Below are 15,296 nucleotides of genomic sequence, written 5' to 3' on the forward strand. Positions count from 1 at the left end.
CAGCAGGAAAATAGTTTTAGCAAATTTGAGGTCCGCTTTCTAGATAGCAGAAGACAGAAAGCATACTTTCATGGTCAGTAGAAAACCCTAACAAAACACATCCAGAAATTACTTTAGGACTCTGGCATTAACTCATAATACCAGAGTGGCAATTCCTGATCAACAAGAGCTTTCCAGACACAGTAACGAAACTGCAGCTGTGAACTGGAACCAAAATACAAAAACAAAACATGGACGAATGTCCAACTTATCTAGTAGATGTCTGGGAGCAGGAACAAGCACAGAGAGGCTTCTGATAACATTGTTGACCGGCAAGCATCTAACAGAGAAGCCAGGTTATATAGCGACACCCAGATCTAATCAGAACAGGTGAACAGGGAAGATGATGTCACAAGTTCAATTCCACCAGTAGCCACCGGGGGAGCCCAGAATCCAAATTCACAACAGTACCCCCCCCTCAAGGAGGGGGCACCGAACCCTCACCAGAACCACCAGGGCGATCAGGATGGGCCCTATGAAAGGCACGAACCAGATCAGAGGCATGAACATCAGATGCAGTGACCCAAGAATTATCCTCCTGGCCGTATCCCTTCCACTTGACCAGATACTGGAGTCTCCGTCTGGAAACACGGGAGTCTAGGATTTTTTCCACAACGTACTCCAACTCACCCTCAACCAACACCGGAGCAGGAGGCTCAACGGAAGGCACAACCGGTGCCTCATACCTGCGCAATAACGACCGATGAAAAACGTTATGAATAGAAAAGGATGCAGGGAGGTCCAAACGGAAGGAAACAGGGTTAAGAATCTCCAATATTTTATACGGACCGATGAACCGAGGCTTAAACTTAGGAGATGAGACCTTCATAGGGACAAAACGAGAGGACAACCACACCAAATCTCCAACACAAAGCCGAGGACCAACACGACGGTGACGGTTGGCAAAAAGCTGAGTCTTCTCCTGGGACAACTTTAAATTGTCCATCACCTGCCCCCAGATATGATGCAATCTCTCCACCACCGCATCCACTCCAGGACAATCCGAGGATTCCATCTGACCGGAGGAAAATCGAGGGTGGAACCCCGAATTACAGAAAAACGGGGACACCAAAGTGGCAGAGCTGGCCCGATTATTGAGGGCGAACTCCGCCAATGGCAAAAAAGCAACCCAATCATCCTGGTCAGCAGACACAAAACACCTCAGATATGTCTCCAGGGTCTGATTAGTCCGCTCGGTCTGGCCATTAGTCTGAGGGTGAAAAGCAGACGAAAAAGACAAATCTATGCCCATCCTAGCACAGAATGCCCGCCAAAATCTAGACACGAATTGGGTTCCTCTGTCAGAAACGATATTCTCAGGAATACCATGCAAACGAACAACATTTTGAAAAAACAGGGGAACCAACTCGGAAGAAGAAGGCAATTTGGGCAGGGGAACCAAATGGACCATCTTAGAAAAACGGTCACACACCACCCAGATGACAGACATCTTCTGAGAAACAGGCAGATCTGAAATAAAATCCATCGAGATGTGTGTCCAAGGCCTCTTAGGAATAGGCAAGGGCAACAATAATCCACTAGCCCGAGAACAACAAGGCTTGGCCCGAGCACAAACGTCACAAGACTGCACAAAGCCTCGCACATCTCGTGACAGGGAAGGCCACCAGAAGGATCTTGCCACCAAATCCCTGGTACCAAAAATTCCAGGATGACCTGCCAATGCAGAAGAATGTACCTCAGAGATGACTCTACTGGTCCAATCATCAGGAACAAACAACCTATCAGGCGGACAACGATCCGGTCTATCCGCCTGAAACTCCTGCAAGGCCCGCCGCAGGTCTGGAGAAACGGCTGACAAGATAACTCCCTCCTTAAGGATACCTGTGGGCTCAGAGTTACCAGGCGAGTCAGGTTCAAAACTCCTAGAAAGGGCATCTGCCTTAACATTCTTAGAACCCGGTAGGTACGATACCACAAAATTAAACCGAGAGAAAAATAATGACCAGCGCGCCTGTCTAGGATTCAGGCGCCTGGCGGTCTCAAGATAGATCAAATTTTTGTGGTCAGTCAATACCACCACCTGATGTCTGGCCCCCTCGAGCCAATGGCGCCACTCCTCAAACGCCCACTTCATGGCCAAAAGCTCCCGATTCCCAACATCATAATTCCGCTCAGCGGGCGAAAATTTACGGGAAAAGAAGGCACAAGGCCTCATCACGGCGCAGTCAGAACTTTTCTGCGACAACACTGCCCCAGCCCCGATCTCAGAAGCGTCGACCTCAACCTGAAAAGGAAGAGTCACATCAGGCTGACGCAACACAGGGGCAGAAGAAAAACGGCGCTTAAGCTCCTGAAAGGCCTCCACAGCATCAGGGGACCAATTAGCAACATCAGCACCCTGTCTAGTCAAATCGGTCAATGGCTTAACGACATCCGAAAAACCAGAAATAAATCGACGATAAAAGTTGGCAAAGCCCAAAAATTTCTGAAGACTTTTAAGAGAAGAGGGCTGCGTCCAATCACAAATAGCTTGAACCTTGACAGGATCCATCTCAATGGAAGAGGGAGAAAAAATATATCCCAAAAAGGAAATTCTCTGAACCCCAAAAACGCACTTAGAACCCTTGACACACAGAGAATTAGACCGCAAAACCTGAAAAACCCTCTTAACTTGCCGGACATGAGAGTCCCAGTCATCCGAAAAAATCAGAATATCATCCAGATACACTATCATAAATTTATCCAAAAAATCGCGGAAAATATCATGCATAAAGGACTGGAAGACTGAAGGGGCATTAGAAAGACCAAAAGGCATCACCAAATACTCAAAGTGGCCCTCGGGCGTATTAAATGCGGTTTTCCACTCATCCCCCTGCCTGATCCGCACCAAATTATACGCCCCACGGAGATCAATCTTAGAGAACCACTTGGCCCCCTTTATGCGAGCAAACAAATCAGTCAGCAACGGCAATGGGTATTGATATTTAACCGTGATTTTATTCAAAAGCCGATAATCAATACATGGTCTCAAAGAGCCGTCTTTTTTTGACACAAAGAAAAAACCGGCTCCTAAGGGAGATGACGATGGACGAATATGTCCCTTTTCCAAGGACTCCTTTATATATTCTCGCATAGCAGCGTGTTCAGGCACAGACAGATTAAATAAACGACCCTTTGGGTATTTACTACCCGGAATTAAATCTATAGCACAATCGCACTCACGGTGCGGAGGTAGTGAACCCAGCTTGGGTTCTTCAAAGACGTCACGATAATCAGACAGGAACTCAGGGATTTCAGAGGGGATAGATGATGAAATGGACACCAAAGGTACGTCCCCATGAGTCCCCTTACATCCCCAGCTCAACACAGACATAGCTCTCCAGTCAAGGACTGGGTTGTGAGACTGCAGCCATGGCAATCCCAGCACCAAATCATCATGTAGATTATACAGCACCAGAAAACGAATAGTCTCCTGGTGATCCGGATTAATACACATAGTCACTTGTGTCCAGTATTGTGGTTTATTATTAGCCAATGGGGTGGAGTCAATCCCCTTCAGAGGAATAAGAGTCTCCAAAGGCTCTAAATCATACCCACAACGATTGGCAAAGGACCAATCCATAAGACTCAAAGCGGCGCCAGAGTCGATATAGGCGTCCGTGGTAATAGATGACAAAGAGCAAATCAGGGTCACAGACAAAATAAATTTAGACTGTAAAGTGCCAATGGAAACGGATTTATCAAGCTTTTTAGTACGCTTAGAGCATGCTGATATAACATGAGTAGAATCCCCACAATAGAAACACAACCCATTTTTCCGTCTAAAATTCTGCCGCTCGCTTCTGGACAGAATTCTATCACACTGCATGTTTTCTGGCGTCTTCTCAGTGGACACCGCCAGATGGTGCACTGGTTTGCGCTCCCGCAGACGCCTATCGATCTGAATGGCCATTGTCATGGACTCATTCAGACCTGCAGGCACAGGGAACCCCACCATAACATCCTTAATGGCATCAGAAAGACCCTCTCTGAAAGTAGCCGCCAAGGCACACTCATTCCACTGAGTAAGCACAGACCATTTACGGAATTTTTGGCAGTAAATTTCAGCTTCATCTTGCCCCTGCGATAGGGACATCAAAGTTTTTTCTGCCTGAAGTTCCAAATGAGGTTCCTCATAAAGCAAGCCCAAGGCCAGAAAAAACGCATCCACATTGCGCAACGCAGGATCCCCTGGTGCCAATGCAAAAGCCCAATCTTGAGGGTCGCCGCGGAGCAAGGAAATCACAATCCCAACCTGCTGTGCAGGGTCTCCAGCAGAACGAGATTTCAGGGACAAAAATAACTTACAATTATTTCTAAAATTCTGAAAGCAAGATCTATTCCCTGAGAAGAATTCCGGCAAAGGAATTCTCGGCTCTGATACCGGAGCATGAACAACAAAATCTTGCAAACTTTGTACTTTCGTGGCGAGATTATTCAAACCTGCAGTTACACTCTGTAGATCCATTATAGACAGGTGAACATAGAGCCATTCAAAGATTAGAAGGAGAGAGAAAAAAAAGAAAGACTGCAGCATAGACAGACTGGCAAGTGATCCAATTAAGAGCACACTCACAACTAGAGAAAAAAAAAAAAAAAATTCTCAGCAGACTTCTTATTGCTCTCCTTTCTCAGCCAAGGATTTTAACCCTTTAGTGGGCCGGTCAAACTGTCATGATCTCCATGGCCAGAGAACTAGCATAAGCCTCTAGAGGAACAAGCTCTTGGAAGATGTAACTGTACTGACCATGAACTAAACCTACCGCATCATCTAGAAGTAGCCAGGTAGCATGTCCTACTTTTTATCCCTATATGCCCAGCGCCGGCCGGAGAACTAAATAATGCTAGCAGAGGGAAATATAAGACCTGACTCACCTCTAGAGAAATGCCCAAAAAGGAGACAGAGGCCCCCCACATATATTGGCGGTGATATGAGATGAAACAACAAACGCAGCAGGAAAATAGTTTTAGCAAATTTGAGGTCCGCTTTCTAGATAGCAGAAGACAGAAAGCATACTTTCATGGTCAGTAGAAAACCCTAACAAAACACATCCAGAAATTACTTTAGGACTCTGGCATTAACTCATAATACCAGAGTGGCAATTCCTGATCAACAAGAGCTTTCCAGACACAGTAACGAAACTGCAGCTGTGAACTGGAACCAAAATACAAAAACAAAACATGGACGAATGTCCAACTTATCTAGTAGATGTCTGGGAGCAGGAACAAGCACAGAGAGGCTTCTGATAACATTGTTGACCGGCAAGCATCTAACAGAGAAGCCAGGTTATATAGCGACACCCAGATCTAATCAGAACAGGTGAACAGGGAAGATGATGTCACAAGTTCAATTCCACCAGTAGCCACCGGGGGAGCCCAGAATCCAAATTCACAACACATATTATACTGAACACTAGCCCTGCTGTACTATTCTCCTCTATCCATATTATACTGAACACTAGCCCTGCTGTACTATTCTCCTCTATCCATATTATACTGAACACTAGCCCTGCTGTACTATTCTCCTCTATCCATATTATACTGAACACTAGCCCCGCTGTACTATTCTCCTCTATCCATATTATGCTGAACACTAGCCCTGCTGTACTATTGTCCTCTATCCATATTATACTGAACACTAGCCCTGCTGTACTATTCTCCTCTGTCTATATTATACTGAACACTAGCCCCGCTGTACTATTCTCCTCTATCCATTATACTGAACACTAGCCCTGCTGTACTATTCTCTTCTATCCATATTATACTGAACACTAGCCCTGCTGTACTATTCTCCTCTATCCATATTATACTGAACACTAGCCCTGCTGTACTATTCTCCTCTATCCATATTATACTGAACACTAGCCCTGCTGTACTATTCTCCTCTATCCATATTATACTGAACACTAGCCCTGCTGTATTATTCTCCTCTATCCATATTATACTGAACACTAGCCCTGCTGTACTATTCTCCTCTATCCATATTATACTGAACACTAGCCCTGCTGTATTATTCTCCTCTATCCATATTATACTGAACACTAGCCCTGCTGTACTATTCTCCTCTATCCATATTATACTGAACACTAGCCCTGCTGTATTATTCTCCTCTATCCATATTATACTGAACACTAGCCCTGCTGTACTATTCTCCTCTATCCATATTATACTGAACACTAGCCCTGCTGTACTATTCTCCTCTATCCATATTATACTGAACACTAGCCCTGCTGTACTATTCTCCTCTATCCATATTATACTGAACACTAGCCCTGCTGTACTATTCTCCTCTATCCATATTATGCTGAACACTAGCCCTGCTGTACTATTCTCCCCTATCCATATTATACTGAACACTAGCCCTGCTGTACTATTCTCCCCTATCCATATTATACTGAACACTAGCCCTGCTGTACTATTCTCTATCCATATTATACTGAACACTAGCCCTGCTGTACTATTCTCCTCTATCCATATTATACTGAACACTAGCCCCGCTGTACTATTCTCCCCTATCCATATTATGCTGAACACTAGCCCCGCTGTACTATTCTCCTCTATCCATATTATACTGAACACTAGCCCTGCTGTACTATTCTCCCCTATCCATATTATACTGAACACTAGCCCTGCTGTACTATTCTCTATCCATATTATACTGAACACTAGCCCTGCTGTACTATTCTCCTCTATCCATATTATACTGAACACCAGCTCAACTTTAAGAACATCATGCACATGCTTGTGCACAATAGACTTTTTCCACAACATTAGTGTAACGTATATGGAGGGCTGAACTGAATTAGAAGTTGTTTTTCTAGTTTGAGTGATGGAGTCTGGAGGGCCGAAGCTGTGCATAAAATAGTTGATCTTGGGCCCAACTATTATCTGACTACACCCCTGCAGTCCGGAGCCTGTGTTATCTACTTGTCAAATATCTGCTGTGTTAAATAGACTTTTAATTTCATATTTATAATTACAAGATTTTCATATTGATAATTCTTCATCTGACCCTGTAAGCTTCTCTCAGTCTGCTCACACTTGTGCAAGATTCATGATCAATCCGGGTCTTTGTCATTTAGAATACCGTAATTGTTAAATCATTTTATGGCGTCTCTTTCACTAACTGACAGATAAAATGCTACTAAAAACAGTTCTGATAGAAAGAACAAAGGCTATAGTGAAACAAGAAGGCAATGTTATATTATTCTATATCAATGCAGTACTGCAATGTAAAAGAATATACCTACTATAATACTGCCCCTATGTACAAGAATATAACTACTATAATACTGCCCCTATGTACAAGAATATAACTACTATAATACTGCCCCTATGTACAAGAATATAACTACTATAATACTGCCCCTATATACAAGAATATAACTACTATAATACTGCTCCTATGTACAAGAATATAACTACTATAATACTGCTCCTATGTACAAGAATATAACTACTATAATACTGCTCCTATGTACAAGAATATAACTACTATAATACTGCTCCTATGTACAAGAATATAACTACTATAATACTGCTCCTATGTACAAGAATATAACTACTATAATACTGCTCCTATGTACAAGAATATAACTACTATAATACTGCCCCCTATGTACAAGAATATAACTACTATAATACTGCTCCTATGTACAAGAATATAACTACTATAATACTGCTCCTATGTACAAGAATATAACTACTATAATACTGCCCCCTATGTACAAGAATATAACTACTATAATACTGCTCCTATGTACAAGAATATAACTACTATAATACTGCTCCTATGTACAAGTATATAACTGCTATAATACTGCTCCTATGTATAAGAATATAACTACTATAATACTGCTCCTATGTACAAGAATATAACTACTATAATACTGCTCCTATGTACAAGAATATAACTACTATAATACTGCTCCTATGTACAAGAATATAACTGCTATAATACTGCCCCTATGTACAAGAATATAACTACTATAATACTGCCCCCTATGTACAAGAATATAACTACTATAATACTGCTCCTATGTACAAGAATATAACTACTATAATACTGCCCCTATATACAATAATATAACTGCTATAATACTGCTCCTATGTACAGGAATATAACTACTATAATACTGCTCCTATGTACAAGAATATAACTGCTATAATACTGCCCCTATGTACAAGAATATAACTACTATAATACTGCCCCCTATGTACAAGAATATAACTACTATAATACTGCCCCTATGTACAAGAATATAACTACTATAATACTGCCCCTATGTACAAGAATATAACTACTATAATACTGCCCCTATGTACAAGAATATAACTACTATAATACTGCCCCTATGTACAAGTATATAACTACTATAATACTGCACCTATGTACAAGAATATAACTACTATAATACTGCCCCTATGTACAAGAATATAACTACTATAATACTGCCCCTATGTACAAGACTATAACTACTATAATACTGTACTTTTCTTTCTTGCTTGCCTCCACCATCCCAGCACTTTTTTATATGTCGGCTTGTCCTCTCTTGCCCCTGCACAGCCTGGTTTCGGTGTGTTAGACACTGACCGGTGAACCCCGCAGACCTCTGCTCCATTTCCCCTCGTACCGTGTGTGGTTGCCCCTTGGCATGACGAGGGAGTAGTGAAGAAATGGAGTGAAGCTGCCAAGATTAATATCGTGAGGCGCAGTATTTTTCTTCTTCTTCTGGCGCTGTGTTCTGCTCTGATACTACAGCTGCCATTAATCCTCTCTGTCCCTGACTGTCTGACGGATAATATGTGAAATATGTAAACACCTTAGCGTTGCAGTTAGGAGATTTTCTCCTTTAGTCTTGGGCACTGCCAGACAATAGCGGAGCCTTCTCCTTCCCAGCAGCCCCATGTAACACAGGTGTTATAATCCTGTAATCTGTTTCTTATTCTTTTCAGACACATCTGGGACCTACGTTGAAGATACAGACAATGATCTCATTCCACCCCTTGAATTCTGCATCAGGACCAAGTAAGTTCTGCTTCTCCTCGTATCTCAGGGACCAGGGGTTGGTAGTTATGAAGTCACAGTTAGAATCTCCGCACTGCTCCCCCATGTGGACTGTGGCCAGAGTTGCTCCTGAAGCTGCCCTCTCATAGGTGGGCCACGGCTGGAGCTGCCCCCACAAAGGGGAGCCGTGGCCAAAGCTGCCCCTGTGTAGGCAGAACATGGCCGGTGCTTCCCCGTGGAGGAGGCTGGGTTGGAGCTGCTCCCTCGAAGCTAGGCCATGACCGAAGTGGCCTCTTTGGTTGTGTCTGCTGAATAACTGGTCTGCCTAGATATTCCATAAGAAACGATGTACGACTCTAAACGTCTGCTGTTTGGGACTGCCTGGATGTTGGGATACAAATCACCTCTTGATCATAATGTCATTTGTGCTGCAAAATTCAGCTCTGATCAATCTTTTAATATTTAATTACAGCCGTCACATATCTTGTTTCTCTCTGATCCAATGCTCCATATTCCCTTGCATGGATATATACTTGTATGAAAAACTGTTTGCCCCTCCCTGATTTCCTATTCTTTTGCATGTTTTTAACACTAGTGTAAATGTTTCTGATCACCAAACAAATGTAAATATTAGACAAACATAACACCAGTAATCACAAAATGCAGATTATAAATGAAGGTCTTTATTATTAAGGGAAAAAGTAATACAACCATACAGGACCCTTTGTGATAAAGTGATTACCCCCCCTTTAAAACCTAAATTATCTGTGGTTTTAACACCTCTTTGGGGAGCTGAGGTCACATTCCCTAGCCACACGCAGGCCTGATTACTGCCACACCTCTTCTCAATCAAGAAATCACTTAAGTAGGACCTGCCTGACAAAGTGAAGTAGATTAAAGGTTCCTCAAAAGCTAGACGTGATGCCACGATCCAAAGAAATTGCTGAACAAATGAGAAACAAAGTAATTGAGATCTGTCAGTCTGGAAAAGGTTATAAAGTCATTTCTAAGTCATTATCTACAAATGGCAAAATCATGGAACAGTTGAGAACCTCCCCAGGAGTGTCCGGCCATCCAAAATTACCCTAAGAGCGGCTCGAAGAGTCATCCAAGAGGTCATAAAAGACCCCACAACAACATCCAAAGAACTACCTTGCCTCAATTAAGGTCAGTGTTGATGACTCCACCAGAAGAAAGAGACTTGGCAAAACTGGCCTTCATGGCTGAGCAATAAGAATATAAAGGCTTGTCTCAGTTTTGCCAGAAAACATTTTGATGATCCCCAAGACTTTTGGGAGAATACTTTGTGGACTAACAAGACAAAAGTTGAACATTTTGGAAGGTGTGTGTCACGACACAGCTGTTGGGTGACCCAGGACCAGGGGCTCCATCCCTGTCCCTAATACTAGGGGCGCCCTTGCTCGCCCTATTCCCTGGGATACTTCTGAAGGTGAAGATGCCGGGGCCTCCACCCTTGCCTTATCCCCTGAGTTAGCCCTCCGTCTGTTCTCTTCCTCCACCCAGGGAAGATGGGTGCTACTGTGCATGCACCGTAGTACACCAACCCGACAAACAAGGCTAAACAAACAAGGGTTAACAGAAAAATCCAGGCATGCAAAATATTCACTCACCTATAACAGGAATGCTCCGAGGTGTGGAGGTAGGGGAATAAACCAAAATAGAGAAGGATAGGGAATTACCACACATACAAACCAAGCAACAGTCACAGCTATTTCCTCCCAACACTCCTTCTCATATGAACACCTCTCCCTCTGGAAGCCATGCAGCAAATGCTAGCTCTGACAAAGATTTGCATCAGAGCTCAGATTATAAAGGGTGGCTAACTGAGCTCAGAGGTTTCCAACATGGCCGATTAACCCCTGTTCTGCCAGAAGGAATAAACACCATTAAAATGAAGGAAAAGTGCTTCTTCTCACTGCTGGAGTAGGATCAATCGGACACTGCGGTCTTCTGGCTCTACACTGTCACGGTAACCCCGTGACAGTGTACATCCCAGAACATCTGGCATAGAAGTAACACAGCATTTCAGAAAAGGAACATCATACCAACAGTAAGCTATGGTGGTGGTTTTGTGATGGTCTGGGGCTGTTTTGCTGCTTTAGGACCTGTAAGACATGCTGTGGTAAATCAAACCTTGACTTCTGCAGTCTACCTGAAGCAGAATGTCCGGCCATCTGTTGTTGATCACAAGCTGAAGTGCTCTTGGGTTAGGCAGCAGAAGAATGATCCAAAGCACACCAGCAAGTCCACCTCTGAATGGCTTAAGAAAAAGAGAATTAAGACTTTGGAGTGGCCTAGTCAAAGTCCTGACCTTAATACGATTGCGATGCTGTGACCTTAAAAAGGCGGTTCATGCTCGGAAACCTCCAATGTGGCTGAATTACAACAATTCTGCAAAGAATACTTGGCAAATGCTCTTGATTAAAAATCTCCTGCTGTTTTGTGTATACAGGACCTGTGCAGAACAATGTGGTCACAGACTGAAAGCATTTATGTTACAGTCTTCTATCTGCATCCTATTAAAATAGCGCGTTCCTGCGTCGTGTCCGGCTGCTGGTGACACTCATGTCTGTTTAGTGGCTGCGTACTCAAAATCACGTCAGAGTTTTACGCAAAGTTGGGTTTTTTTCTCTCCATTTTTTCAGCAGTAAATAAAATGGTTGCAAAAAGCGAACAGACCCTTACAAAGAGTCATCCCAGTGTCTCAGTATTTTAAGAAAATCATCCACCAGAAGCAAATGGTATAAAATGAAGAGGAAACCCATGCTGTCTTTCCAGTGCCGAGACCACTGAGTGGCCTCAGGAGACCACTCCGGACCCCCCAAGCACCCTGTGCTTTACTGCTATATTTTTTATTCCTTATGGCTTGTTTTCTCAAAATACTATAAATCCCCTTTAAGCAGATAGCTGCAGGTCTTAAAGGGATTTTCTAGCTAATAATTATGTCATAGAACTGGGGAGGAGGAAAAGAGTCTGACGCTTCCGGCAGGGCTGTGGAGTCGGAGCCCATATTGGTGGAGTCGGTGTAATGGAAATTGAGGAGTCGGAGGTTTGGCTTACCGACTTCACAGCCCTGGATTCCGGGACTCCGCTGGTCTCTACTTCCTGTTCCCCATCAGCCAATCAGTGACTGAGGTGTCCGGCCACTTCCTGTGAGGAGCAGGTAGTAGAGACCAGCAGGAAGCTGGGAAAGCACCATTAGGGGGGGGAAATACTATTCATACGTCTGCCGTAGCTTTATGGCAGATGTTTTCCCCAGAAGCTGGACCCCATCTGCTGTGTTAGACGTCTGCACCATTACTGGGAACAGTCGGTGTGGAGGATGGATGTGGAAGCAAAGGATTTTGGAGAATCCTAGTATTCCCCCCGTTAACCATCTTTTGCATACTTGGCCTCCATGTAAAGAGCATGTCATCCTAGAGCTAAGGACATCCAGATGTTCCCACCCATGACTGTGGCTTCTGCTGTGTGATCGTCATGGTGGGCTCCGCTGATACATGTACTGTACAGACATCATGTACTGAGAAAGGGGTCTCACAGACGGGACCACCATGTGTTCTCCAGCACCTGCGGATCCCTGTTAGTCTCATCTATTACTGCGACACCAGAAGAACTACAAGGACCATTGCGGCTCTGCATGGTGCCACTGCAGGGAAGGTGGATGCCATTGCCTAGTTTCGTCTTCTCCATGCACAGTTGTGAGACATCCAGTATGGACGACCTTCCCCATACTTGCAAAGCTGAGTCTCGCCATGTGTTCTGTATTATATCCTCTTCATAAGTCACTTCTCATATCGATAAGTTATCTGATTTGTGGTGATCGACTTCTGCTCTCTGCTGAGGCGATAAATGAGCCCAGTGCTCCAGTGTTTACCAGGCACAGCGCCATTCTGGCTAGTGGCAGCGTCGGGTACTGCAGCTTACTGCTATACATCTCAGTGGGTGTGCAGTACCAGAAACAACCACTGCTGAAAAGCACGGCGCTGTTACCTGTAAGCAAAGGAAGAGACCAGGTGATTGCTGGAGCTCTGCAGGCTTTTCACTGATCTGATACTGATGACCCGGATTGAAGTGTTTCATCACTTTTATATTGGAGTTCTGCTACTTTCTTACCACCATTTAGGTAGTTATACCTCTGGGGCCACATGTCTGTACGCAAGAAGGATCTGACCTATCGTTCCCAGGGGCAAATGCGTGATTGATTTATTTTTTTTTTTAAGCAGTTTTAGTTGTGAATGGAGAAAACACATAAAATATTTACAAGTATAGAAAGTAACGACCGGCGCTTTGTGCTTTTTCTGGATTTGTTTTGTGATTTCTTCTTTGTTTCCTGACTTTTGTTTCTTCTCCCAGGTGGAGGGGCGCAGCCGTGGACTGGAATGGCACAGACCCCATCCTATAAACCCCGTATCCAGGGAATGATGGTTCCCAGTGCCAGGCGGACACTCGCATGGCATTTCCTCCGGAGTCTGTGACGCGCTCGCTGATTGTCCTATTGTGCCCGGCGAGCAGTAAAAAGTCAGCGCGGCTGTAAACCACACAAACCGCGAGAGACGAGGATGTTCCCTGCACTGGCAGAATATGGATGTAGCAGAGCTGGCCTGAGAATGTAAAGTAATCCAGTAGGTTAACCTGCAGTCCTATGTAAAATCAGAGATGAGGACACTGCTGCCCGGTTACTCACTGAGCTCTGCTACATCTGACAACCTTGGCTCGTATACCATAAGTGTCTGAAAACCCTGCTAAAAAGGCAGAGAAACCCTTACAGGGTGTGAATATTTTTGCAACCATTTGTAAACTGATCTAATGCATTAATTAAATAAAAAAAAAAAAACGTTCTGGTAACAGATTCTCCTACCGTTTTATGTACACATCTCCCCTGCAACTCTGTGTCTCCAGTCTGATATTCCATCCTCTTTTGTTGGTTGCCTACAGACAGTAGAAGAGGAGGCTGAGCGAAGAAACTGACACTTGCAGGTCAGACAGGGATTGTTCGTACCACAGGGACATATAGGTCTGCATAAGTACTGCGTACACCAAACGGTAGGAGATTTGTAATCAAGACTTATCAGAAAGTTGCTTCTTTAATATGTTGAGTGCATTGGAGTCAGTTCTTGCAGAAGTTTACAAACCCATTAAGGACCCAGACCTGTTTTGGAATAGGGGGGTACTTACCCCAAAATATATGGTCAAATAGGGTGCTGCCTATTAGTATGGCTGTATGTAGTGCGAGTACCCCCCAGGTACATGCAGAGACCCGTTGTGTCGCAGATTGAGATCCTAGGCTCGAAATAATCCCTCCTGACGGCGATAAGAGCAATATCTTCACCCACATTCTACATATCAAACCTCTCTGGAAAAAAGTTTTACCTTTTCCTGATCTTTTCTTGACTTGTGGCCATCGCTGACTCCCTCCATGTCTGTGTAACAGTCTGGCTCTCTGGCTCTTAGGGACAATGCTCAGTGACCGCAGTCCTCGTAGTCGGGTTGTCAGGCTGAGTCCGTAGTGCCGGTGTGACTCGGATCACTCTTCAGCAGAGAAGCTGGGCCGTGCGCAGACCCCGTACAGTCCTAATACTCAGAGGGACAGTTGTAACTTATTTCATCCATTAATTTATCATGGGATCTGGTGTTGTTTTGTGTGAACGGTGCATTTTACATTTACTTTTTTATATTTTGTTTTTATTAAAGTTTTTTAATAATGTGATGAAAATTCTGTTGTTTCGTCTGTCGATCACCTGAGTCCTACAGAAAGTAAGAGGGTTATCCAGGTTAACAAGACCACGGCTGAGCTGCAACCTGTGGACCGGTGTGGCACTGTTTTTAGTAAAAAGCTGAAGTATTGTCTAATATCGGACATCCCCCTAACTTTTATTGTTGGTCACTGGAATCCAAATCTGTAAGATTTATAGGTCGGCCATTCAGGTACTAGTGACCGCTAGGACTCTGGGTACTATTTACCTGATGTAATTATCCCTCCAGTTCTGATCTTATGACTTTCTTTCCATCTTACCTTATTGGTCACTCATGTTGAATTTTCAATCATCAGAGAAGTGTCCGATCCTGCAGATCCTGCTCTGTCAGTTATCAGTCAAGTGCCCGTCCCCAGCCCTGCTGATCCTGCACTGTCAGTCATCAGTGTAGTGCCTGTCCCCAGCCCTGCAGACCCTGCACTGTAAATCATCGCCGAAGTGCCCGTCCCCAGCCCTGCAGATCCTGCACTGTCAGT

General features: G+C 44.0%; 1 protein-coding gene across 1 annotated transcript in view; it reads left to right on the forward strand.

Annotated features, from left to right (window-relative positions):
• Positions 1–14,774, forward strand: part of MINDY4 (MINDY lysine 48 deubiquitinase 4) — a 120,213-nt gene extending 105,439 nt beyond the window's left edge. Inside the window, exons 17-18 of the mRNA XM_077267981.1 lie at positions 8,995–9,067; positions 13,421–14,774. Of these exons, the coding sequence (XP_077124096.1) occupies positions 8,995–9,067; positions 13,421–13,469 (122 nt within the window). The 3' untranslated portion in view covers positions 13,470–14,774. The remainder of the gene's footprint in view (positions 1–8,994; positions 9,068–13,420) is intronic.
• Positions 14,775–15,296: the final 522 nt, after the last annotated feature.

The sequence above is a fragment of the Ranitomeya variabilis genome, chromosome 6 (genome assembly GCF_051348905.1).
Source record: "Ranitomeya variabilis isolate aRanVar5 chromosome 6, aRanVar5.hap1, whole genome shotgun sequence".
In the NCBI taxonomy this organism is placed as follows: domain Eukaryota; kingdom Metazoa; phylum Chordata; class Amphibia; order Anura; family Dendrobatidae; genus Ranitomeya; species Ranitomeya variabilis.